The 27,649-nt window shown below is 40.0% G+C and overlaps 2 protein-coding genes across 2 annotated transcripts in view; both read right to left on the bottom strand.

The window, feature by feature from the left end:
• Window positions 1–1,228: 1,228 nt before the first annotated feature.
• GK5 (glycerol kinase 5) lies at window positions 1,229–26,554 on the bottom strand. Its single transcript, XM_042042510.1, has 16 exons — window positions 26,377–26,554; window positions 25,244–25,337; window positions 22,214–22,289; window positions 21,701–21,794; window positions 20,648–20,779; window positions 19,548–19,623; window positions 18,854–18,915; window positions 18,691–18,764; window positions 18,308–18,368; window positions 17,074–17,200; window positions 14,330–14,434; window positions 11,828–11,913; window positions 10,483–10,586; window positions 9,110–9,169; window positions 6,678–6,811; window positions 1,229–5,571 (listed from the first exon to the last, which is right to left on the bottom strand). Exons 1-16 carry the CDS (start codon window positions 26,506–26,508, stop codon window positions 5,435–5,437), a joined length of 1,554 nt encoding a protein of 517 aa, XP_041898444.1. The 5' UTR covers window positions 26,509–26,554; the 3' UTR covers window positions 1,229–5,434.
• The window catches only part of XRN1 (5'-3' exoribonuclease 1), a 42,010-nt gene continuing 39,611 nt past the window's right edge, over window positions 25,251–27,649 (bottom strand). Inside the window, exon 45 of the transcript XR_006018434.1 lies at window positions 25,251–25,337. The gene's annotated coding sequence lies outside the window, so the exon portion shown is untranslated. The remainder of the gene's footprint in view (window positions 25,338–27,649) is intronic.

A 27,649-nucleotide genomic window follows, 5' to 3' on the forward strand; every position in this document is an offset into this window, starting at 1 on the left:
CTGGTGCCCCGGTGTTGCGGGTGCGGTGCCCGCATCTCCCCCGGCCCGGCCCGGCCCCGCCGCCCCCCCGCGCCCGCCCCGCGCCGAGCGCTGCCCGGTCCTGCTCCCCCGCACAAGCTTGGCGGCGTCTGCCGGCCGGGAGCACCCATTGGCCGCCGCGCCGCGTGACGTCAGGCGCCCTCCCCGCGCCATTGGCTCGGGCCCGTGTGTGTACACACACCGCACGCCAATCCGCGGGGCCGCAGCCAGGGGGGCGGGGCGGAAGGGCGTGGCCGGCCGGGACCAGCGGCCACCGCCTTTCCCTCGCGGCTCGCGCCGGCCGCTGTCAGGGCTTAGGGCCGCGGGTTCGAGCCCCGCGACAGCTCTAGGCGGCCACACCTGTCCCAGTGGTGCCCAGGTGCTGCCGGGTGGTACGAAGTGTATAAATATACAACTATATAAATATTTATAGGCCTGTATTTACACAAAGCGCACGGCGCCGCGCTGGCTGCCACCGCCGGCCGTGCCGCTTATCTGCGAGGCGCGGGCGGGGCTGCGTGTCGGGATGCAAAGTTCAGTCCCGCCGCGGGCTCAGCGCCGCGGGCGCTGCCGAACGTCCGGCCCCGGCGCAGGAGGCGGCGGCAGAACGAGGCCAGGGCCGCCTCTGCACCCTGCCCGGGCCCAGCTCCACGTTCCCCCTGCGAACAAAAGCTCCCGGGCCAACAAAGCGGCGGCGCGGCCGGGGAGCAGCGACCGCGCCCTCGCACCTCCGTCCCCGCCCTGCGAGACCCGGTCCCCTCCCCGCAGCCGCCACAAACCCAGGCCCAGCTCGGCGCCTTAGAAAAGCCCTAAGAAGTGTTTGCTTTCAGCATATCCTTACCGCTTTAAAAAACTGTTTCCACAAAGCAGGGTTATGTATTCTTACAGAGACTATATAAATAGAAAGCACTCCTGGGAGCAAAAAAAAAAAATTTGGCACTAGTTCCATTCAAAGCAACGATACAACATTTGTTAAGTCTTTCTCGAGTGCAGCCAGGCAGACATCCAAAGCGTGCAGTTACCCGTTTTTCACATTTCTCTAATACAAGCTCAGCTTACTGCCACTGAGCAAGCTGAGCAAAACAAGGTTTATGGGGACACAAACTATTTATGTGCTTTAGATCTCTGCAGATCATACACACACCATTAGTCACCACAGCTAAACAAATACTTGAAACCAGCCTCAATAAAGACACTTGGGCTTCATATATCTCTTTTTGGTTCATTGGTTTATTTACTTTTTTGCAAGAAACACTGATGAGCTGAAGTCAGATACTGGAACTGATTATGAACATGAAAAATAGCCATTTTAACCACCAAGGAGAGAAACAGAAGAAAGGTCACTGCTGTAGTTTGCATTTGTTTCAATAGCAAATTGCAGACTAACTATATATATGTATATATACATATATTTATACACACACTATTGAGTTTGAAGGTGGTGAAACAATGACCAATTTGCATGAGTGTAAGTACTGTATTGATGTAACATTCTAAACCAATACATAATCTTCCAGAACTTTCACAAATCCCAAATTTTATCCCATGAGGGCTGCATTGAAAAACAGAACTGGGTTTTTTAGACCTGCTAAGGTGTGGGTTTAGCAGCTACTTCCAGTAATGCCTGCCCTGCAGGAAGCTCTTCCCCTTTCACAATACATCACTTTTCAATATTTGCTAGTTTTACCGCTTTCCTGCCCTTGCTGTGATAACCTGCACAAACACTAACCCAAAACAGGCTCCCCCTCCACCACCACCCCTTTTCTCCTGCTGAACTTGCCCTGACTACCCATAAAGCCTTAAACTAACACACTGCCCAACTTCTGAGTCACAGCACTGCCGTATTACCCGACTCATCTGCAGGACTGTCACCCTTTGTTTCAAGAGGGGCTCACAACTTTGTACTTTTTGGCTCAGACCAGTAATACAACCCCACTTACTGGCAGGAAATGGTTCTTACCTCTTTCCACAAGGCTTCCCTTCAACTGGTGAGCCTCTCGTGCTGTGCCCTGATACTGGAAATAGTGGGACTAGTTGAAGGATCTTGCTAGAGAGGTTATGCCAATAGAAGGTAGCAGGCTGAAACAGCAACTCAGTATTTTGCTTTTTTTACTTTCTCCTGACAGGAAGGTAAGTCTAAATGCTCTTGTTAAAAACAGATAAGAGCAACTGAATTAATTTTACGTAAAACTAGCTGTTATAGTAGAGCAGAAAATACTGCTTAAAGAAAACAGTACTTAAAAGTATTGGTCAAGTTCATTTCAGTTAAGATTTGAAACATAGCTGGCTTCATTTTTTTTAGCTATGTAACAAAATTTATATAGCTGCTCAATATTTTCAACTATCTGACAGCTGTTTAATCTGCCCTTTCTCTTGATATACAACAATTAATCCAATAGTAGCAAGATCCCTCTAACAATAGAGGGATTATTATAAGACATTATTTTTCATGCCACATAGTCCTCACATAGTTAATAGGACTGTACGTTATGAGAGATACAACTGCCAAAATGATATGACATTACCTACTATCAGCACTGTGTGTATCTGTGAAGGCAGAATGCCCAGAGATCATTAACACATCTCAACTGAACTGCAAATCTTCACATGCCTGATGAGCTGCATTACTGTCCAGTCCCAAGTAAAATATTCAGTCTCAACTGAGTATCTTAAAATGACAAAACTACGAACTAGTTAATATTTGTAATTTTGTATTTTTACCTTTACTATCAAACTCAGCTGATAGAAAATGTAAAATTGCATATACTTTCCAAACTGATGAAAACAACCTTGAGACAAATGAAATATAAGTAAAAAAGGGCAGCAGTAAAAGCTGTCATATTTTAAACAAAAGTTAGTATGAGTGAGGTTCTAAAATGGTCTTAATGCCCTTCTGTGTAGCAAAAACTGAGACAGCACAGCACCTGTAAAAGTGTATTTAAAGCTTACTTCAAATCCATTATCAATTAACAGGTACCACTTTTAGATATTATCACATTAAAGATTTCCTGGGAAGATAAAATCAATTTTTCTTGTAAAAGATAAGCAAAAGAGGCTTTGATCAGTAACCAAATTTCTTCAACATGTCTATTAGTCTGTTCAGTCTTTGGGCAACTTCATGTCATAAGCTGTAGCAAATGCTCCGATCACCAAAGTTACTCCATCCTGGGAGACTTTCAGACACCCCTGTTTGTTTCAGAGACTTACTCCCTACTTTGAACCTCTCCACAACAGAACTCCCAACTCTGCAGGCCATTTGAAAGGTTCAGCTGGTAAATATACCAAGGCCTTTTTGCATCCTTAATTTGTAGTGAAGTTTCTCTCCTGTAGATTTGAGGCTAGTGAAAAGAGAACATGTTAAATTCCTGCTTCAAATTAAACAGTGACAGTGATAAAATGGTTATCCAGAATGTGTCCTCTAGGACACTACCTGGAGCAAGAGGACTATATAATGTCTTGGGTATCTTCTGTCTCTTAGGTGTGCCATTGCCAGGGTGAAAACCACCACCACATAAAGGTGCAGTATCAGGCACATGGTGCTGAGTTACCTTCAGCAGAGTGATTTGAACAGAATCAGGTTTAAGTCCTGTCAGAGCTCTGTCTGGGAGCACTGCAACAGTGCCCGCTCAGCCCAGCAAAAACCTCCCGGCTATCAAGTGCACCTAAGTCAAGGAGCCTTCAACAAAAGGGCAATAGGTGGACATTATACCCAGGCAGATGTTGATGAAACTAAAATCCCTCAGTGAGAACAAAGTGTAGAATACCAGTGACTGAGGCACAAACTTCTGTCCAGAGTGCCGGACTGAAAGCCTTTCTGCCCAGCCTCGGAGAGAGAACCTTCTTGCTAATGAGCATTTTCTTTAGCAGTGACTTTGTGATGACAGAGAAAAATCACAAGCTGAATACAGGCGTTAAAGCAAAGCAATTGTTTAACATATCCTGTAACTGCAGGATCTTACCTTACAGCAGGAGGAGGAGTGGAGGAAATCTCGTCGAGGGACTTTATATTGGAATCTTGGCACTACAGCCTGGCACATTACTAGAAATCAGCAGACAGACTTGCTTCTGCACTTCATTTAAGGATTCACATTAAAGAAGGTTCAGGAGAATTGGAAAGATACCCAGAGGAAAAAAAAAATTGCCAAGATGTAGCACAGGTTGAAGGACAGAACGTAACAGAAGAACAAGAAAAATGGCACATTAAGATAAGGCTGACAAGTTAATGAGATGGAGTCTGAACACAGCTAGAGTAGATGCTCCAACTCAGGGTACATGATTGAAGGAAATGGTGTATGATTTGACCTTCTGTGTTTCAGCACAAGAAAAAGTGAATTATAGTTCTTCAGCCCTCTTTGAATGATGTTAAATGTATAAACATTTCTTATCTCCAATGTGTGTGGAATACAAATCACCCACAGCTTGAACTTAATATTATTCTGAAATTAAAATGTTTAATCATTTTACATTTTGGAAGCTGATTTACACATAATCCTTAGAAAAGTACAGTGATTTAATATTAGTAATAAGAAAATATATAAGAATAATTAACTACACATTTCTCTAATTATAATTTATTTGCTTAAAAAATACAAAAGTAATTGATGGCTTCAAAAATAGACTTTTTACTCCCTTTTAGCTAATAATAATAGGATTTAAGAATGGCCTTGAAAATACTAATAGTACAGATTTTTACAAGTTAGATAGCATACCTGGAACTAGTTTTAATGTATCTGTGCTGGCCACACCAGATAAGATTGCGTTTGGTCTTTATAAAATTTTTAAAAATTGAGCTACAAGCTAGCTACAAAGTATCAGCTACAAAAATCCTGGATTTTTTAAATGTAGTGTTGAAAACCTACTTACTTTTGTATTTCATCTAAATCTAGTGCACAAAAAATGTGATCACAGCACTCAGCATCAACCAAAGGGTGGTAACAGGCTACTACCAAAAAAATGTCTTTGTACACAATTGAGTTCATCACAACCCAGCCCCAACAATCATTTTGTTTCCCAGCAATGCCTAGGGGAGTAAATGTGCCTTTTACCCTTCCTTGATGATTAACATACCGAAGATTTTAAAGATCCGAAGGGAGGCGAGTTTCTCAGCAGAAAACCCATCCCAGTTAAAACAGCCCATGTGCATTACATGGTAGGAGTTGAGCAGCTGGGCCACCCAAAGGAGGTCACTGAAGGGACACAAATGCTGCAGCTGGACCACAGCTGCCACAGGGACGATGGGAAGGTTCATTACAGTATGGTAAGTAATCCAGCAGTAGGGGGGTAACTGAAATACCACGCAACTTATAATACACCATCACAAATTTCAGTTATGGTTTTTTACTGTCCTGTTAATGTCAAGATGTTACAGAATATGAATTAAACTGTCTTAATTCTTCTAAAATTAAAATGCCAATTTCTACCAGTGTGGTGAGTGTTTCATTGCTTGTAGCCATGCATCCATAGCAGGTTTGTATTCCTCTGAATCCTTTTGGGGCTCAAACACTGCTTCTATTCGCCTTAGCTTCTTTAGTTGCTCTTTGTCAGTCCAAAATCCTATAAACAGAAAATTCATTCTCCAGTTCAACTGCAAATATGTTCTTTTTGAGTTGTTTTAATCTATTTCCAAGAGATCCAAAGCAGAAACACAGTAAGAAATCATGACAGCCTTTCTTTACTCTACCAACAACTTTCTCAGAGGGAAGCATATTTTTAACATTGTGAAAATCCTTTCCAATAGGATCCACTTGTTTGGAATCCTGACAACAGTGCATCTGTTTAACTGGGACGGTTTCCAAGGAACAGCTCTGGTACACTGAAGTTCCCTTAGGTTTCATCCACAAAGCGCTTTTAGTTGCAGGTCCTTCTCAACAAAGAAGGACCACAGAAACCAATACTTAGCTGCTTTCCTACTGTCTTAAAAATTTGTATAAATGGCAAGAAACAGCTGGTGCTACAAATTCCTATTAATTTATGTTATTAAATCATTCTCGTCTGTCAAGGGTCTCAACTTTCTTACACTTTTACTTGCTGAATAAGTCTTACCCAAGCATATCATTTTTACCTTCATCTGTGAAGTATGTTATTTACATATCAAAGCACTTCAACAAAAACATGTTTTGTAGGTGCACATTAAGCAAAAGCATCAACAGTTTGTAGCTTTAAGTCTGGTTAACAATATGAAACAATTCTGTGTGAGTAGAGTTGTTTTTCCTGTCAATAATTTATTTCATACTTCCATTCCTGTGAAAGCCTCAAAGGATAAAGGCTGTGTTCACAGAGCACAGGACACAGCTTCAGTGGGAATGTCAGGGCTGCAGGTGAGCACGGTGGCTCCCTGGCCACATGGTCCGTCTCCAGCTAGCACCACTCAGGCAGCACCAGTATGGGAATGGACATGGGAGTGCCTTGGTCAAGGAACAGCAGGCAGAAAAGACAGGATTCACCTTTCTTCTCTAGTAATACATCCTTCTAATTGTACTGTACAGAGAAACATAAACACTCTTTACCATAGGTCCCCACAAAAATGGCTAAAGTTATCCTTTGGGGGGGGATTTTACAATTATTTGAAGTTATGCCCTTTTTTTGTCTGATCTCTTTTCTATTGTATTTACAACACACATTATAAAGGGGGGAAAAAAGCCTTTTTAATGTCTACATACCTGAAGCAAGGCCTGCTAGAAAAGCTGCACCAAGACTAGACATGTCTGCATTTGCAGGTTTTTCTATTTTCTTATTAATTAAATCTGACGTCATCTGCATGACAAAACTATTATTACTGACACCTCCATCAGCTCTATAGGGAGAAGGGAAGAAGTAGTTAAAAAAAAATGTGTTAAGTGCTTATTGCCAACATTTCAGAAATCATGTTCAGAAAATACCAACTTTTGGTATTTCACACTTATGCATAAATCTTCTGTCACTCATGCACAAATGCATTTCCACTTTATGGGTAAATTTAGAGACCAGAACAAGGTGACAAAAAAAACCCCAAACCACCAAAACCAAACCAAAACAACCCAAAACCACCTTTATAAACTGGGGTAGGAATGATAGACAGGGACAGACGACACTATCAAAAGCTCTGAAAGCTCTGTCTTTTAGAACTATACATCATCTTGGCTGAAATGTTAGGGTTTATAACAGAACCTTTACATAGTTACCACCACAATATGACAACAGTCAAAACCATCACACTAAATAAACCCTTTCAGGTGTTCTCAGGTCTGGAAAAATACCTTTTTCTTTACTACCAAATCTTTGTATTAGTTAGCTAAAATGCCTTCACAGTTGCTTCTTTTTAGGAGGAAATTCAGAATGACGCTTCCATCTGTCTGTTTTCCTAATCTGAGACCAACCTAATGGAGAAAACTAGAACTTATCAATGCTGTTCTTTAATCGTCTGAGATTTAAAAGTAATCACTCTTGCAAACAAAAATAACTATAACAAAAAGCAATCTTCGAAATGTCCTAGATAGGCTCATTATGTTCTTGTACTCCAATACCAGCCATGTGTGGAGCTGTTGCTCTATCAAATGTGGTGCAAAGAAGACATCTGCTGTTTATTGCTACAGAAAGTGTTGGGTAATAAAACTCATTAGTTACAGGACAGTCGACTAAAGCTGAGAGTTCTTTCTCTGGACTTTCCTTGACGGTGTTGAGACAAGCAAAGAGAAGTAATAGAAATCTAGAGGACTAATAAAAACAGTGCCCAGAGACCAGGAAGGAACAGGAATACAGGACAATGGCTAAAAAAGGAATAAATTAATTTAAGGAGTAAAAACAACAACAAAAAATCAAAAGTAATTGACAAATGCAAAAGATGTGAGGACATAAGAATGGTAGAGCAGCTTACATCCCTACTGAGAACCCCACTGAGCGTGTCCCATTATGTTTTAACATTTAATCCACAAGCTGAATTGCTACTGATGCTAGTTAAGTAATACAGACACTATATAAAACTGCAATTTTATATCAATGAATAAAAAAGAACATGATCATATAATTTAAAGTTTACATTGCAATGTAAATGGAATCAGAATTCTAATGCTCCCTAAGCTGTATTTCCACACTTCCCATATTTTAAGAGTTTTTAAGAGTTTGCACTCTTAATGTAACTTTTCAAATCTTGGATGAAATTTTCTGTGTAAAAAAGTTTCCTAAGTAATCAAAGTTCTGATACTTTTCATCTTCTCCTCTTCATTAAACCCCTAACCCCAGCTGTTTCCATCACCTTTGCCTAGTCTTTCCATATACATGATGGAAAGCAGAAACTTTTACCTTCTCCCACTTTGTACTCTCACTTTTCTTCCACTGAGAGTCCAATTTCTGCCTGCATGCCTGCCAGTCTATTCTTCCTTTGCAGAGGCACAGGAGGGATGGGAACGCCTGCCTCTCCTCCTGACTGCAGTGTCATGCTGGCCTGTCTGCCCGAGGGAGGAACTTTGTTGCAGAGCTTTCTGAGCCTCAGAGGGCTGGAGCGTCTGACCAACTGGTGTGCTCAAGGAAAGTCTCTACCAAAATGTGAAATGTAGTCTTCCAGCAATGTTTAATTCAGCTAAATTTTTCCCAAATGTCGCGAAAGCAAATTCTAGGGAGTACAGTTACTGCACTGTATTTGATATGGCTCTTCAAAGATTAAAGCAAAACCAATGTCTTAACAATTGAACTGTAAAACTATTCTCCCTCTTTCCCTCACAAACAGAACCAGTTTTAACCAATGTTTTTAAAAAATAGTCTGTGAAAAACCTAGCACATAAAATGTCAGTATGAAAGAACGATGACAAAGGATAGAATGACCTTTGGGGTAGGCATAGCTGTATGCACTCTAGTGCTACCTGAAAACATGGATTCGCCTTCTTTTTAATTATTGTTTTAATAATTAGAGCAATTCATTACTCACCTGCTAACAATCACCAGTGCCAATAGCTGTGCATAGACTCTACTGCTGCTTAAGTTACATTAACATTTGACTTGGAAATCATCTACTTCTAAACAACAGAATTCTTACAGTACGATAAAACGCATAATAAAGCTCACACCTATTTAAAATCAAACTCTCATACATGAAATTTAAAAGTTACAGGGAACTTACCGAATAGTTCGAAGAGGAATGTGCACCTTCTTCGCAATTATATCATAAAGCAGTTTGTTTCTTTAAAAAAATGTTTAGTTGAATTAAGCATTCAAACAAAGTGTTTTCAGTATCTACATAGAAAATAAATGCAAGGCAAGAAAAGCCTCAGTTCTGTCAGAACTTCTGAAATAGCTAAAAAGTTTCTAGAATGCATAAATTAAAAACCCAAGCCCACTGAAACTGGTCTTTGGTCTTTGTCTTCATTACAAAGGCACAAGTATGGCTATATCATGGTCCATTCTATGGCAAGTCACTGTAGAAGGTTCATTTTTCCCACTGAAAGTTACTGATAGGTTTCTAGGGATAGAATTGTTGATGTAACAAGTGGCTTAGAGTGAGGAAAGTAGGCCAACAGAGTGCTAATTGGAGTTTATCCAGCTGTTCAGTAAGGGGAATATCTGAAGGCTTTATGTTTGACTTTTTCCTGAAGCCATTTCATTTAACGGGAGAAAATCTAAACACAAAGGATCTCTACTTGTTTCTAGTTATTTGTAAGCAGTATTTGAACGAGATGATATTCTTAACATCCCTTAACATCCTTTTCAAGAGACCCACGTGTCAGTTCAGGAATTACAGCGCAGAAAGAAGATGCATTAGAAACCAGTTGCAGCAATTCAGAATGCCGCCCTCCTCCAGACATCCTTTTTGGGCTTTTTGCAGGAGATTTTTATGCCCAAAGCAAAGCTGTTGACTACATGGAAGGAACCACATCAGTGCTCCCTAACAGGCCACAGTGCAGCGTGAGCCAGGCTCAATCCATACTCAACTCCAATCTGAGGCATATGGGGGATTGGCAAGGCAGTGAGCTACTGATGTGGTATCAGCAGTGACCAGCAGTGGTATCTTTAGCCTTCACAGATCTGGAAGCTGCTGTCCATTCATATCTTTGAAGATGTTTAAGAGGCCTGTTACTTTGTTTTATAAAACACCAAAATTTCAAACTTTAAACAAAATCTAATATAAAACTTACAGCTTCAGGGATACTTTAAACACAGCTAGAGAGGACTACAGCTTCTGACAAAACTCTTGTCAGGAGAGCAAGGACAAACTTTAAACAGAAAACACTTTTAGAACATGCAGAAAACAACATAATTTAAGAATCTCTATATGGTTACTTAATGACAAAAACTCTGAACTAACAAATACACACAAGTTTATTTGCAAAGTGTTAAAAAAAAAAGGAAGCAGCTAAAAAATGCCTTTAAAACTCCTTTCCAGTGTAACAGTAGTGTTTTGTACAAACTGCAAAGTCCATGTATCCATTTAACACTGCTGATCTAAATAAAAGCAAACGTAAGAAAATATAAGCCAGATAATTTAGCAAACAGTACCTGAAAGCTACAGATTCCAACATAGCTCGAACAAGATGGTTTCTGTTAGTGGAAGGTTTCAGACCCATGAAAGAGGCACATAAATATGGGTCACACCCAGAAACCTGGAGAAAAGATGTCACCATGAGTTCAGTGAATTGTATTTGAAGGCTTTTGAGAAAGAAATTAAAGAGTAAGAAAAAAATAACTTACAAAAATTACAGGCAGCATAGTGAAAGAAGAAAATTGAAAACAGCATGTAAGAGGTATATAGTGTTATTTTAGCTAACTCAGTGAACGCTTTAAATTGCTTCTTTCAACAGCAAGATGCTTAAGTGACTTCTTCCAAATCAGACAAACTAAAAAGACTAATCCACATAATTTCCCTTTAAAATACATTTAAAGTGTACACTAAGTGCCTAGGACAGCGCATACTGGTATTACTGATCTTATTGCTGTTCTCTAACAAGGTTTCACTCATGCCCCCTCCTGAACTACTGAAAGAAAGATGAATCGACTTTTAAAAGTAATACTGAAAAGGCCAATAATACTTTTTATTGGTGTATACAACAGCCTGTTATCAGTGACACTGAAGGAAACTGGGCTATCTGGAGAAGAAATTTAATTCTTTTTTGCTTTGTTCCTTAGCATACAGAACTCAGACAAAGGTAAGGTTAAAGATGTTGAGTTTCTTCAGAAAAAAACACTAGTCCTGGGAATGATCAAACTGAGCATGGTAGACAAATGAAGATTTAAAAAAACTCAAACTTTTAGAAACACACTGAGAGATGAGCTGGTATACACTGAAACCAAATAGTTATTAAGACTTCTAAGATAAAAGTCTATTATACTGAGTTTGATCATTCCCAGGAGAAGTGCTTAAATGTTATCATTGCTTTTCATAACACCAGGACTTGAAATCTTGCTAATACTTAAGTACTTTAAAATATTCTGATGAATTACAACCTACACCTTGAAACAAGTCAGAATAAAATGAATTATTTTAGAACAGTGCTTAGAACAGTTGTCTTGATGAAAGCTCGGCACTTCATAGCAGAGAAGCTGTGACATTGGTTTGCATCTCTGCAGGCATTGCCTGTGTTACTGGAAACAAATAATTTCGTTTATCTGTCCTACACTAATTTTCCTATTTGGTAGGGTTTTTCTCAAGGGGGAGATGGCATTTAACCATTCTGATATGACAACGGTCTTCACATAGCATGATGAGCAACAGACAATAACCACCACAGCAGTACAGAATAAATACTGTGATAAGATGTAAATTATTACCTTTAAAAGTGTAAAAATTAATTTTAATTGGGTTATTAATATATATTCTTGACTATATTATTAATAATAATTTTACCTGCAAACCTGGAATGAAACAAACACCTTGAGAATCAGCAATACTCTGTGCCATTTCTGCTGTTTCATCTATGTTGGTGAAAAGTCCTGTAAAAATACATAGGTTGTATGATGTTATTATTTCCTTCAATTTCTTCATCTTGTCTCACTAAGGGAAAAAAATCGTCAGACTACTCCTTTTGTAGTATTTTCAAACTACATGTTCCAAGGGAAACAATCACTTCTCTACTTCATGTCCATCAGCCACATTAATAATCCCTAACTCTTCAGATGAAGGATAAACTCAAAAGGATCCTCTCCCATCTGTTGTACTGTAGCCCTTTAATCTTCACATCCTGTATAAGGTCATTAGCTTTCCAAATAGACATAAATTGGAATTAAAAATGATAAAGGCATAAAACTTTAGATTCATAAAATATAACATATTTTTCCCCCCAAAGATGATGTTACTCTCAGCCCAACCACGAAACAACTACAGAGAAAGACCTTAACACCCATATTTTATCAGCACCCTTAGGATCTTTACAAGTGACACATAAGGTAATCACCTCTTATCACAATAATGCCTCTTGGATAGACACTGCTTTTATTCTCTGCCCAGCCAGTTGTCTCCTTTCATAACTCTACAGACATTCCTCTTTAGCTTGTTCTTCACCCACATACAACTCTTGTACTAACATCCATCTTCCACAGCTGTGACTAATAATGTCCTTATGTGGCCACATAACATGATTTTACAGAAGACTAGAGGTCTCCTGTACATGAGAACTATTGCTTTTTCTTGTCTAAAGAAGTGAATTCTCCTATTAAAGATAAATTAGGTTAATCTAGCTCAACTTACCTTTGAAAAACCCATCTTGGTAACTTATAAGGAGTTTCAATTTACCTTTGTAACCTTTATAAATTTGTGGGAGAACTATGGATTCTACTGTGCTCAGACTAATAAACCTAAATCACATTTTTTCCTTCTTGTTGTCTTTGCTGTTACTGAATTATACATACAGCACCTCTACGCCAGGACAGAAAATCAAAAATTAAGGAAGACTGACTTCATGTTGAAATTACACATACTACTCCTTCAAAATTCTTAGAAGTTATATGACTTCACTAAAAGAAGTCCCTAAACTAAGTCTGCCTTGCTGCAGAAATTACTATTTCCAAACTTTTAACACTATTATGTCTCCTCTTCATCCATGTTGAGCCTCACCACTGAGGCCATTAGCTTACCTTGTGTTTTGGCCCAATTCCTTCTGAAGAGCTAAAGTTTTTCCATTCTCTAAAGCTGATAAAAGTTTCTGAATTCTGCTTCTCGCAATAACATTTTCAGAAAAAAAAGGCCTTACTTGTTACAGAGTTCAAAGCAGCTTGCCTTTTATTTGCCCCATTTCTAAAACTTCCCCCGCTTTCTTTTTCTGTGGTAGCAACTGTAGGTCATGACCATTTTACTACTGACTAGCAAAAAATCCTTTATACTTCTGCATATACCAATGATATCCATTTTAAGTATAAGTAAGTTCCATATGGATAACTCTCCATTTTAATTATGGAATCTGAAGTAGCAAGCTTATATATGTAGCACTGACACTTGAGTCTGCAGCACTGACCTGTGTGTTGAACTGAGTAATTTCCTCCAAAGCCTAATGGCTTTTACTCTCTAGGCTTAGTCAAATTTTGGGCGATGAAGATGTGAGGACCAATCTGAGTCATACTTAACCCTCAGGGGCACATACCACAGCACATGTATGTACTTATGCATCTAAAGCTGACAGCTTCAAGAAATGTGGAATTTTGTGGTGAGCTACACATGAGGAAAACCTTTCCCAGACAATCCAAAGTTTGAGATGCTAATTGCTTTTTTCTCATCCTAGTAAAAATGTACTAAATTTCTGAGTAAGCCAAGAAAATTTCTAAGTCCTAATTAGAACACTGAGAACAGTTGTCCTATGAACAATCAGTGGGTTTGAACATCAACTACTATAGAGGTAGTATTTTCTTAGTCTGTCATTATACTGGAATGCAAAACCTTTCATTACAAAGTAGTAACAACAGCCAAAAGGCACATTACTTTCATGTGAAACAACATACTGTTGCTTGAAAAGTTCTTCATGTTATTTTCGTATAAATCAAACCTGTTATCAGTTCTGAGATGTATAGTTCAAGACCTCTCAAAAGCATTACAGCAAGTCCTTGTGGAATCAGGAGGTTTGTCACACTCAAGAGAAAGCAGGTGAGGAGTAAAATGTTTTAGGAAAATAAAAGCCTAGTTAGGCAGGAGGGTCTGAGGCAGAGACTGAAAAGGAGATGATTGTGCAAACCAAACTCCCTGCAGCAAACACACTCAGCAGAGCACCAACAAGGCTGTGCATTTCTGCTGTCCAAAGTATGTAGACTAGTTTCTTCAATTATGAATAATAACATCAAATCCAGTAACATAACTATGAACCCATAAAACAGCTTCTTAAGCAGTTACATATTTCACCCTCTATAAAATTAAAGAACTTACCTATATCCTGAGCCCATTTTATGGCAGTGCCAATGTCCGATATAGAACCTTCAGTTAAGTAAACAACTTCTTCCCCAATCTTCCAACCAATCAGTGGATATAGACCTTAATGATTTTCCATGAAACAAAACACTCAGTTAAATGAAATGTTTCCAGAAAAACATATACAAGAAATCCCCACGATAAATCCACCTAAAAAATAAATAGACTTTATTCAATTCCTTTGTAGAATTTAAGCTAAAAGAAGTCACTGATAGAGGTTAACTGTGTTTTTAAAACTTTAATGATGGGATTACAAGAGAATTGAGGACCAGGCTGTTAGACAAAAGTTAACCTAAAAGAATTGCAATCAAATTACAAAAAAAGCCACCTTTGAAGAGCTATCTGCGCCTGCTTTTATTTTTTATGTAAGAGATTGTGCGTACCTAAAAATTTATCAGTGTTTTTCTATTTGTTTTAAGTCCATCCAACTTTCCCCAAGGGTTTCTATAAAGTAAGAGTGCTTTTCCCCAAAATATAGAACATGAAGGCTTGACTTTCAGATGGGAAACACAAAACTGAAACAGACATATACACATAAAAAAAGCAACACAAACTTAGAGCACAGATCTTAGGCACAGAAGAGGATGAAAGTGATGTAATTTTTAATTCCCTTTTTAATATGCAATGCCTCCTCACATAAAAAGCAAAAAAGAAAACAAGTTTCACCTGCAAATGGCTTTTCAGGTCACTAGATAAGAACCCAAGTAGTGGTCACTGCAACAACAACACCAGCCAAGCACAGTAACTGCTGGAGTGAAGAATGCACCCGGACTTCATGGAACCCTGCTCAGGATTCAGAGATCATGGGTAATGCAACACAGGTAAATGAGTCCCAGTTTACCTTTACAAGGACCAGAAAAACATCAGAAGGATCTAGGGGTTCTCTCTGCTTTCTCAAAGTGACTTTGCTGATATGTATGTTTCTCACAGAATCATCTCGAGTTTGCTTGCCTGTGTCGAAATGAGTTGCATGGTAGTACCAGTGCAATTGCAGAAACTTGTGTTAGTGCTGGAGGCACTCTGGCTTACTGTACAAAACAATCAGCAGCACTGACTAAAGTCTGTGTGTCTGTCTCTTGAAAGGGGACTGTAATATACATAACTCCAGATCATCAGTGCAGGTGTCCCTTGAAATCTTTATTTTTTACCAAAGAAACAGCCACAAATAAAAAGGTCCAAAAAATTAATTGAGCCAAAGATCCTAAAGAAGAGCAGCTAATTAGAGACAAAGACATCCACCCATCATGTGGCCTTCCTGAAGATGCTCACACTAGAGTCTCCAGTAGTGTAACATAACTCTACCTCTATGGAATGGATCCGCATGACACTTGACCAGAGGTACTAAGAACCCTCAGACTACCAGAGGCAGCTTTTAAATCTATTCAACATGATTCCATCATTGAATTGTGAGAAGTGCTACTATTGAAGGAACTACTTTATTTCTTTTTTTTTAACTGTTATATGTAGGAGCTAAATGTAGACCAGAAACTGGAACAGCAGCTAATGAACATCTTGCACAAGGATGCTGTAGGGATTCATCTTGCAGTCTTAAATACATATGTCAACTTTAAAGATTGAACACACTACATTTCATGCCCAGGGCACTGGGAAAGCCAGGTACTTAACTTGTCGCACTAACCATACGCCACGACAGCCAAAGAACATAAGGAAAATAATTTTAACATAAGTAACAGCCTAAAGCAGTAGAAGTTTCACAGCACTGCCTTAGAAGATTTTAACTCCTATCAGTACACAGTAGCTAAATTGAAAAACCTTACAGCATGTTTTTGCTATTACATTTTAACAGACTACATATGTATGATTTCATAAGAAAAAATATCATCATAATGACATGATTTATTAGCATAAAAAAGCATTTGCATTCATAGGGAATTCAATGTCTATGCTATTCAGTTCTGACACATCTCTTATATTTGCCAAGGTCGTTCAAGACTTGAGCTGGTAAAATTCTCTTTAGCACACTGCTGTCCTCGTTCCCAGCCCTACCCCATTTTAAGCATTAGACTCCTGAAATTAGTAACTCTTTAAAAATACGACAGACAGAGAGAGACTGTGTAGGCAAACTTACTTCAGTATCATCTTCAGTGCTGTTCTCTTGACAAACAGCTAACTCTGACAAATTAACAAGCTTGACAGACCACAGATGTTCAGAAAGACAAAGTTTTAAACACTAGAAACACATTGGGAAACACATTTCTAGTATTTTAAAAAAACCTAATAACTTCTAATCCTGCATTGTTTCATTGCAGGTGCTTCAATGTGCAAGGGCTCAAGGGGAGGAACTTGCAGTGATCCACTGCAACATTTTGATGCGATGAGCCAGAGGACCAATCCCTTTTTTCTCCATTCCTGTACTGTGTAATACTGCTATGAAGAACAGGTGAAGGAAAAAACAAAACAGTAGGGATGCAGGCAACAGATATAATTACTAATGATGCTACTTAATGCTACTTAAGTTCTCTTCCTGAGAAGCTTACTTTAGGATAACCAAAATTTACATTGCTAATTAAAATTTTCCACAGTCTTTTCTCCTGAAGAACTCCCAAGCTGTTTTTCTACATGTATAGACAGAAGGAAAAGCACAGCCCTGTTTTATTCCTTTGTGTACCCTCAGCATTAACAGCTATCAAGGAACAGCTGAAAGAATAAAATCCTCTAAAACCAAAACTTCACTGTCTTACTTCTCTGTGATGCAAAGAGATGCTCTCCAGTATTCACATTCCAGAAACCACCTGTTCCCATTGTCAGTTTAACATCTCCTGGGTGAAAGCAGCATTCTCCAAACATAGCTGACTGCTGATCAGCTACCTGTCAATCCAACAAGAATAATAGGACAAGTTAGCTATTGACTACCAACCTGCAATTCTGTTGGGTTTGCAAGTATCATTGTAAACAGTTCAGAGTTCTGAATACAAGTAACCACTCAGGAACTGAGCATTCAGAGAGGACTCATATACAATTTCTTAAGTATCTGCAGGCCATTACAACAGTCAGACTTATCACTGGCATCAAATTACACCAGGTTTGGACACAACGTGAATGTCTGTAGTACTGCTTGCAACACTGAAAAATATTATGGAAACAAAAGAAGTATTTTGTGATTTAATATTTAACAAGGATAAATGGGGCATTTGCAATCCCAGGGAGCAGAACGGAGGAGCTTGGCCTGAATTCCACTTTCTCCAAATAGAAAGTTGAAGTCATGAGTCTTGCCTTTGTTTTTCCTTGATACCCCTCCTGTACCAAATTATTCCATGCTCCATTTTTCCACAATGATGATGGTTATTAAATGTATTTACTTATGTTTTTGCCTTGGTCAAACAGTAGATTTACTAGATTTAGTCCACAGATCTTTATAGAGAGAGAAATTTGTACTAGCTAGGGGACAGTTTTTTCATTTAGCTGAATTCAAGCAGATTTCGCTCTAAGTCATCACTTTGAGTTTTCTTATCCAAATTCTAACGACTGAGAAAAGAACATGTTACTTGTTATTTTTAGTGAAAAATAAGAAAGAGATAAAAGGCACCACAAATGGATCTATTAACAAATACTCTTACAGTTGTTCAGTCTTACTGAAGTCAAGCCAGAATGGACTCTTGCATAACTTTATACAGAACACCTGATTTTAAGCTAGACATCGGCATTACCAGAGCTTAAGAGTCCTACATTCAGTACTTAATCATTTGGTCACACAACCTTAATGAACCTCAACCTGTAGAAATCCCATCTTGTTATTTTCTCCTCCTTCCCTCTAAGGTTGCAAACTGGGTTTTTGGAGAAAAATTCAACAATCAATTCTACTGTAGTTAAGTCACAAAGAATGAATAGAGAATACTTATGAAACAAGCAAGTACTAAATCAAAGCCAGATAAAGAGAGTATAAACACACAGATTTAAGAAAATACTCTCACTCACCACTGCCATTATTGGAATAGGTACCCCAAATATTTCAGAGTCAGTTGATCCAAAGTTGAAGCTTAAAACAAATCACAACATTAAAATGACCTTTTTGTTAAAATGAAGTCTAGGTACATACAGCCTGGGTCTGGATCACACATAAAAGGTAATGCTACTGATTTATCTTAAAGCAAACATTAGAACTATCACTTTAAGAAATATAGTAAAAAAGTTTTGGACTTTATAGACTTTTATATACAGTATAACAGTACATAATTTTTTTTTTTTGTGTACCTGTGTATTATTTGGCCTGTGCAGAGTATTTAGTATTTATTATCATAATTAATTTAGCAATTAATTTAACAGTTATTGTATTCTTTTAATTATGCCTTCATAGTTACCTTGTGTCTTTCACTGGTGGATAAATAGACATTGGAATAGAAAGCAGATTACACAAAGTGGGATTCCAACATTTCTGAAATGAAACGGGAAAAAGCAAAAACATCAGCAACCCTCTGAGAAGCACAATAAATAGCAACAACATTTTCTGGGAACAGCACATACCATAAACGGTTCAAAAATGCCTGTAGAACTGGCATTTGAGTAATCTGTAGCATACACCGAACCTACCATGAAAAGAAACAGAACCAAGTAAGATTGTTAGACATCCAAATACTTAAAGAGTTTTCTCTAAACATCTCATTGGCCCTCATGAAATATAAACCAAGTGCGTGTATGAGCAAAATCACAATGATACAATGAGCACAGAGACTCTACCTGCTGCTCACTAAAACATGCACACATTAATTACCTTATTTCCCCTCATGAACCTGTCTAGAACAGCCAACAGTACCACACCAACTGCATCACTCTCAATCATAATCTGACTCCTCAGGCATTAATCCTCAGGATAGAAACTTATAATTCTTCCACATTTATAACAATTCTTTGTTCTTTTGTTTTACAGGTACTTTTCGTCAATCAACACTAATTAGCTCTGTTAGTCCTCTTTAAATCTTATACTCTCAGAAAGCTGATTACACTGAATAAGTATTTCCTTTCCAGGCAGGCCCAAAGAATAATGAATTCAGAAGTTCTTTCCGTAACAGTAAATACATCACAATTTTTGTTGAATATACAAAAGCACAAATTCCAAAAAAGCATCTGAATTCTAGGATATATAAATGACAAGTCATGAACATAATTTCTTAGATTCCGGTGTGTTTTATTGATATTTAAGAGGAACTGTAATGTTCACCTTTAGTCAATCTATACAGTAACCATGTGTCAACTGTTCCAAAGCAGCAGTTGTTTTTTTTGGCAGCTTCTTCAGCCTGGGAAAAAATATACATGCAAAAAAAAAGTATTTACAACTGAGTACAATAAGAGAAGCATACTTACTGATTCCTTTTATAATTTTCTTCATGGTTAATAAGAATGTCCTCAGAAAATAAGTCCCTGATGGTAAACTTTTCTTCTAAAAAGGCCAAGTTGGCTATGTAACTAATATTATCCTACAAGTTCATGCTCCTAACAGAAAATAAGAACACTTTCTTACAGCTGTTACTAAGGAAAGAAAAGTAATTAGTCTTCTACTGTAGGGGCATCATAGCCTTATGAAAAGAAACTTACAGTCACAATTATAACAGTGGTGAAAGAGTGGTGGATAAAGAAAACAAGGTCCTGCATGGTGAGTATTAGAGCAATGAATATAGCAACAAACAGCTCAGGGCTCATTAGTGCTCTAGATTAATCCAGCACAACTTATTCTGCATGCATTTTCCAATTCACAAAAATGCAAAATGAACTGCACAGTATGGTATTATTTGTGAAACTGCAGGACACTAGAATTAATGCAGAGTGGAAAGATAAGAAGGCCCATTGAAAATAAATAAAATTGTCATGCAAAACTAGAGTGCAAAAAGCTTTAAAACGAAGTACAATCACTAACTGTATAAATGTATCAAGTGAAGTAAGATGATTTTATTATGTTGCTTATGTATGAAGAAAGCTTTTTACTACTGCACATTTCCAGAATGAGAGAAAAATGTTGTATGACTATAAGTCACCACTTAGTTAGACAGGCTTTGAACATTAACACAGATAAAATTCTTTCTGGTCCTTCTGAGAAGAACAAGCAAGACAAAACTGAAGCAATTACAGCCAATAGTCACAGAATCATAGAATGGCCTGGACTGGAAGGGATCTTAAAGAGTTACAACTCCACTGCCACAAGCAGGGACACCTTCCACTAAACCAGGTCACTCAGAGCCCCATCCAGCCTGGCCCTGAACACTCCCAAGTCACAAGCCACTATTATGACTTAAGAAACCTATTGTTTTTCCCTTTACAGCTTACCTCATGTATGTTTTTAAAAACCCATGACAACTTCATAGAAGTTTGATGTGTTGAAAAAGTAAGAAAACTGGGTGCCAAATATCGATCATTCCCAGTCAAGAAATGAAGCACTGTAAAAATAATATGGATTACCTGTTTCAAAAGAAAACAGTTACTTAATTTTTAATCTTGCCCTTTAAAGGTTACTTATCAATTATCTTTAAAGGATGACAACACAAAGTGGCTGACATAAGATTCAGATTATGTAAGGATCTTCATATCAACAGACAGCCTTCCTGCAACACACCACATGAAAGAGCAGCTGCTCTAACCAAGGCTGCTTTAGCAAGTTCTGCTGGAGCACTGACAGACACTGCTCTGCACTTCCAACACTGGTCACCTCTACGAGCACAATGCATGATGTGGCTGACAGCATTACATACCATTATTCCAGTGGAAATTCTCCTGCAGCTGACAGGCTCAATCATGATTTAGTAGATTTACCAAAATTTAATCATTAATTGAGTTTTCACAAAAGAAACCCAAGAATTTAATTTCTATTGTGACTGTATTGGTTAGTTTCCACTTAGAGGAAAAGTAACTTTTGGTTTTGCACTTACAGAAAATCTTTCTCTTCTAAAGGCATGAAGCACAAGCCAGAAGCAGCATAAAATGTACCTCCTATAGATAATCTGAGCAAAGGGTTCATGAAAAAACAAGCCAAGAAACAAAAAGCCCTATCCACAAAAACCCAGACCTACCTACATCCAAAATCTATGCTGTAGCAGTGTTAACATGCAACATTTTTATTTAACAGACTAAAAAGTAACAAAATGAGCATCAGACCTACCAGTATCTCTTCCCATAATAATTACTTTAGGCTACCAGTACCGCACTTTTTTCTTGGAACTATCTTCCATGCTAATATTGTTCAGTTAAATGCTTTTAGGACACAGCACATCACATCACCATGTGAACAGGACACTTGAAGTATTCCATATATTGCCCTTACTTGTCATAAAAGTTAAACAGCTCTAATATATCCAAGCGGTATCTAGATTAGCACAGTTTTACCTTCAGCAGAAGGGACTTATTCCAGGAATTCACAAGTTCAGCACTTCTTAAGTCTTGCCAACTTATGAAATTATGAAAGGGTTTCCCTGTCCTCCTGAAAAACAGTATTTGAACGTTTAAAGCTAGAGAACACAGACTGCCCAAAACATTCAACATCATTCACTATTTCCAGTCAGGACAATAAACACTAGGTCAGTTCCTATAATAACTGCATATCCTCCTGGTGGATCTGAGGAATTAGTAAATCAGCCCACAGACATTTGAAGTGTCAGACTTTTCAGCAGAATTTAAAAATACATATGTATTCATCTCTTCCAACGTACAAAGAACAAAAAGACCACACGCTCACAAATAGTTCTGAACTGCTCTAAGGTGTTGCTGTGCAAACACAAGAGAACATGAGTGACTTGACATTTTTTACTTTTGAGTTCAACATTTCTACAGCCTGCTTCCATCCAGTCTCTGAATACAAATGAATACAAATTCATTTTAAAGAACACATGACATACATACTTGTGCCATGTAATGAAAGTTCCTCTCTGTGTGGAGATACCAAGACCAGCAATTTGCCTCATGTGGAGTCCTGCAGCTAAAAACCGAAAATAAATGACAATCACAAAAAAAAGTGTTTATTTGGAGAAGCAAACAAAATACAACTATAAAACCTATGGAATACTTGGGAAAATAACAGTTTATGAGAATATAAATGTCTACAAATTGTCCAGCTAAGTGTTTAGAACAGTGAAATGTTAGAGAGCTCTGAGTCAGACAACTGATTCCAAAGCAGATGAAAAAACCTATGAATTTTCCAAAAGCAGTTGTGGCACACTGACCCTTTCCACCCTCTGAAAGGCCTGTTGGTACTTTACATGAGCAATCCCAGATTACATATGCCCACATAATCAATTAAAATGTGTATTTCACATAGATGAATGTGAATGAAAGCACCAACAAAAGTACCTTTACAGAAGAATTTCTATAAAGAAACAAACTAGATTGATCCTGCAGGCAGTAAATAGATTAATGGGAATATGCCACGACTTTTTACATCACCTTGATAATGACATGTCTCACCTTAAATATTTCTTAAGCAATGTTTCAAAATTCCTAAGAACGAATTTGCTTAAACCAGGTACGACTCAATGCAACAAAATACACTTTAAAGTCGGAAGTACAAAAATGTACATTTGGGTATACACCAATTTTGCTATTAAACCTTACCTTCAAATAACCGTTACAGAACATTTTTTCTAATATAACTGTAAATAATTAAATATATCTACAGCTATTTTCAAAGCAACTCTGGGCAGCTTGCTAAGTACCTCCAGCCATACTTACAGAAGCAAAATTACGTGAAGAAAATATACATTAAAAGTTTCCACTCAAATGACAGACTACCGACCCTGTCGTAAGTACTGTTACTCTGAAGGGCTCTCAATCCAGCTATTTGAACCAATCACAGGTTAAGTATGTCTTGCTCATGTGTTCTCATGTTAACTTTCATGTGCAAAGCTGCTCATTTGTGTGAACATGTCCTGCAGACTCTACACCCAGCACCCTCTCAGTGACAACTACAGAAGGAGTTTCACAGAGGAAGGGCACATCCTGTGCTGCCCAACTCTACATGTGCTTGTGCACCTCCCCTTACACTGGGTCCTTGCATTCCCGCCAGCAGTGCTATCAATTCCTCAATCAGCTGAAAATTAAACCAGTGCTTTCACAAGGTAACCTGCTCCACCTGCCTGTACAAGTGCTGCTGGTAGTGGGAGTGTACAGGAGGAGGACCTGGGAGTGGGTGGCCTGAGAATAGCACTATTTATTTTTCAGGCAAAGCTATACAAGTACTTCCATAGCTCACTAAGGACTACTGGCATGTGTTACTCCTTCCCATCTCCACAACCTGCACAGTCCCACCACTTTCCCTGTGTCAGCTATCATACTCTCCAGACATACACATAAGTGGAGCTAACTTCCATTACAGACGAAAACAAACCTAAAGACAAACATGGATATTTTTCAGTTAAGCTGTCTTTTGGATGGAGTGCTACAGTAAGAGAGTTGGCACCAGAAGTTTCCACCTTTAGGTAGTACTGACTACAGCAGCTCATCCACACATGCATGGAATCACATGTTTAGCTCCGCAAGCCCTGCAAACCCAAGTGTCACTATGTTCCTTCTGTTTCCAGTCATTCCTGCCCCTGGTACCACACCCTCTCTTGCGTCAGCACAAACATCGGTGCAGCTCTGCTGGCATAAACAACCGGACAGCGATTCCACTCAGGAAGCTGCCCTAGACTAGAAACGACTCTGTAAAAAGGAGGGTGGCACTGCTTCTTTTGACAGCACTGTGAGTTATGCTCACACACCCACTTAAAAATGACTTGCTGACAATGTGTGCAGCTTGGCCACAAGGAAATCTTCCCCTTTTAAAACTAGATGAAAAGTCTCGCTTCCTGATTTGTCCCACAGAATAGAAATGAAGGAAGACAGTAAGGTCTTTGAGGGTTGAGGTGGCATTGCTGTTCTTGTGACCAAACAGTTGTGGCTGCGGACAAAACAAACCAAGAGCCCAAAATAATCACCTTCAGCTTACACCTGGTGATGTTTACTTTCCCTGTTCCCTTAGGCAGCCTTCCGAAGGAGCAGTTTTGCCATGAGCCATGTTTGAAGGCAGAGCAATACTTGGAGACCAAGCAAGAGGGGCTGAATAGGAGGAACTGAACGAATTGAATGAAAGAGTGCGATGTACACACACAGGAAAAGGAGGCTGGAGCACTGTGGGCAGGTGAGCTGGGGTCCAGCTGACAGGTTCACAGCATCAACATGGCACAGAAGGTGATCCAGGATGGATGGCAGAACACTGGAGCTGGATTAATGTGACAGCTATGAGAGTTGTAGAGAGTAAGAGCTAGGTTAGAGCAGCATCCAGAAAAGGGGGGAAAAAAAACCCATCAGAGGTTTGGCAGAAAAGGGAGTTGTATGTATTCAGCGCACTGAGTACCAGGAATTTTTATGCTAAAGTACAAATAGAAAAGAACAGTAATACAGGAATAGGACAGTAAGAACTGCTCATAGTTTGAATGGGAAAAGCAGGAATATCAGGTTGCAATTGAGTGAGCACAGCTCTGCAGCATCCTGAATTCATTCTCTCACACACTCGCACTTGCACATACAAAGTGGTGGTGGAACAATGGGGCACTGGAAGGGGAACAAGCCTACTCTCTGTTCCTGCACAGAGGCATCTGGAGGAACAGACACTGGGGAAGGACGCATATACAAAAAGCTGGAGCAACAAAGTGCTGGCACTGATGCGTAAATCAAGTATTCACATTGCTTCTGCTTCTACTTCAATCCTAATCTGGTCCCAGTGAAAGGAGAAAGGTAACTGAAGTGCGCTATCTTACATAATGATTGAATAGGCCTTAAAGCATGTTGCAGACCTGTGCCCAGTGACGATTTTCAGTACTACCTAAAAATATTATCCAAGTAACTAATTTTACTTATTTTGATAAATAAATAATTTCTTGAAGTTTAAGCCCTTACCTTGTACAGCCTCTTTGATTACACCAATAAATTGACTCCATAGCACTTCAGGATCTAATTCAACCCATCCAGGACGAGGATAAAGTGATTCCACCTGTTCAGGAAACACAAATAGCATTATTATGATCCCTAGTTCACAGAAACCAGCAAATACATTTGGGTTAATCTGATTTTTTCTTAATTTTGTGAATCTCCTGCAAGAGAAGAAACAACAGTGTAACTTTTAAAACATTGTTAAACATGGGTGTGTGATCTCTAGAAGACCTCCTCTGCTCAAACCCCTTGAAATACAGAAGTCCAAACCCCTTGGAATAAAGGAGCCTGTAAAACCCCTTTCAGAGCTGAAAACAGAAAAGCAGGTGTGTCAGAAAGCTGTTTCTGCTGCACTGCTGAACTCAGACGTTGATGCCTCTGAGTTTCTCAGTGGCAGCACAGCAGGCCAGGAATCACCTGTCAGACAAGATTCCAGCGACAGGGAGGGTCAGCTCCACTGAGAGCAGCCCCTTCCATTTCCAAAATCCATCATATTTCTAACAATTCTCCTCGCTGCAAGCTTTTCATTGCAATAGGTAACAGTAAAAAAAGTTAATTGTGGAGATTGCCCTGATCCTAAAATCTCGAGTCGTACAAACCTAAAGCAGCCTGAAATTAACGTTCCAAAATTGGCTCTTTTTCACACGGCGCTGTTACAAGATGGGACGCGAGTAAACACAAGTCCTAAGCGAATCTCAGCTGTGCCCTACTAACAAACGTGGTTTTGTTCAGAGAGGGATTAGTCGGTAAGCGACCGAAGCGAAGGTAACCGGGAAAGGTGGAAGAGAGTGAGTACCGAAGCAACGGGTGAGTGCCACGGCGGTCCCGCGCGGGTCGGGGGCTGCGGGCTCCCTTTCACCCCTCGGGAGGGGAAGACGCTCCTGTCAGGGGACGCCCGCGCACCGGGACCAGCCGAGCTGGGTGAGCGCCTGCGAACGCCTGCCACGCCGATCCCCGACTGGGGCCCCCAGGCACCGCTCGCGGCAGACCGAGCACGTTCGGCCCCGCCCGGCTCCCGAGGCAGGTGCCGCCCCCGGCTGCTCTCGCCGCTCGGCCGGGCTACGGACCGGGAGCGCGCCCTACAACCCGGCCGCACTCACCTCCCTGCAGTTGAAGCCCCTGACGGCGGCCGCCCGGTCGTAGACGTGGCACTTCACCACCGTGCTACCCACGTCCACCCCCAGCACGTACCGCGCCGGGGCGGCCCCGCTGTCGGGCTGCCCGCACGGCATCGCCCGGTGCGGCCCGGCACGGAGCGCGGAGTGAGGGCGGCCCAGCGGCCGCGCCCGCCACAGCCCGCCGGGGGCGGGCGCTCCTTCGGCCTATGGGCGCGGGCAGCAAGCGGGGCCGCCGCGCGGGCAGGTGGCGGCCGCCGGGGGCGGCCAAGGCAGGCCGCGGCCTGGGACCAGCGCGGGCGGTGCGGCTCCGCTTGCCGCGCCCTCACCCGGGAGGGGCGGTCAGGGCCTCGACCCCGGGATCCCACGGACAGAGCAAGAACACGAAAGCAAAGCTCCGTGTTTCGTCTATGCAGTCTCAACACAAATCTACCACATGAACGAAAAAAAGGCTTTTAGTGAAACACCAAATGTTAAGGGCTTTTCTAAAAGGCTGAATTCAGCGAGCGCCACTGGGAGAGATGCCCACGGTGCTATGCTGATCCCCCGTGATCAGACCGCCTGACCTCAACTCCTCCTTACAGTAAACGATGTATGTTTGCCCCGGGATTTGTCACTGAAGGCACTGAGCATCAACGGACACATTACACATAGTTACACAAAGTCATGAGCTGCAGCAATTCTCTCGTGCCTTCACAGAGCAAACGGCATCTAAAATTACTGTTGAAACAGAGTTAGTGACACAAATGTTCCCGTATTACCCTTAGATGGGGTAGTAATTTTTAAACAGAAACAACCAGAAACATTCACAGTAAACCAATAAAATTCGGAATGCTCAACCCCAAACTAGTACCAGTAGAATTTAGTTTTAACCCAAATTTCATCAGAAGAATTAGTCAATTAGTTTTAACTCATTTAGAGCAGAAAAAGCAAAAGCAAAAACATTGAAAATATTTCCCCCTTGCACTTCTGGTTTGGCCTCTCTTATAAAAAACTGCATTATGAACAACAAAACAGTATTTTGTGAGATAAGTCTGACATTACTGGATCTTTAAACCAGGAATACTATCGACAGTTAAAGCCACATTAAGAAGAGGCTTCTCACCTCACACGGGCAGTCACAGAGGTCACTGGGACAAAGGTATGGATCACAGAGAAGTGAAAGCACATGAAAGAGAAAGCCAAGAAACGACTGCTTTACCTCTCCTCCCGAAGGAACAACACATTAAAAAGTCACAACTTCTTTGACTTTTTATTC

The sequence above is a fragment of the Corvus kubaryi genome, unplaced genomic scaffold (genome assembly GCF_017639235.1).
Source record: "Corvus kubaryi isolate FWS band 111438036 unplaced genomic scaffold, C.kubaryi_AGA036_p1.0 37397, whole genome shotgun sequence".
NCBI classification, from domain to species: domain Eukaryota; kingdom Metazoa; phylum Chordata; class Aves; order Passeriformes; family Corvidae; genus Corvus; species Corvus kubaryi.

Coding starts and splice junctions, on each gene's coding strand:
- GK5 (XM_042042510.1), bottom strand. CDS start 26,508: ATGCCGTGCGGGCAGCCCGACAGCGGGGCCGCCCCGGCGCGGTACGTG. Junction 20,780..21,700: donor ATAAGTCCCTTCTGCTGAAG/GTAAAACTGTGC, acceptor CTTTTGAAACAG/GTAATCCATATTATTTTTAC. Junction 10,587..11,827: donor GTTTCATTCCAGGTTTGCAG/GTAAAATTATTA, acceptor TCTTTTCTCCAG/GTTTCTGGGTGTGACCCATA.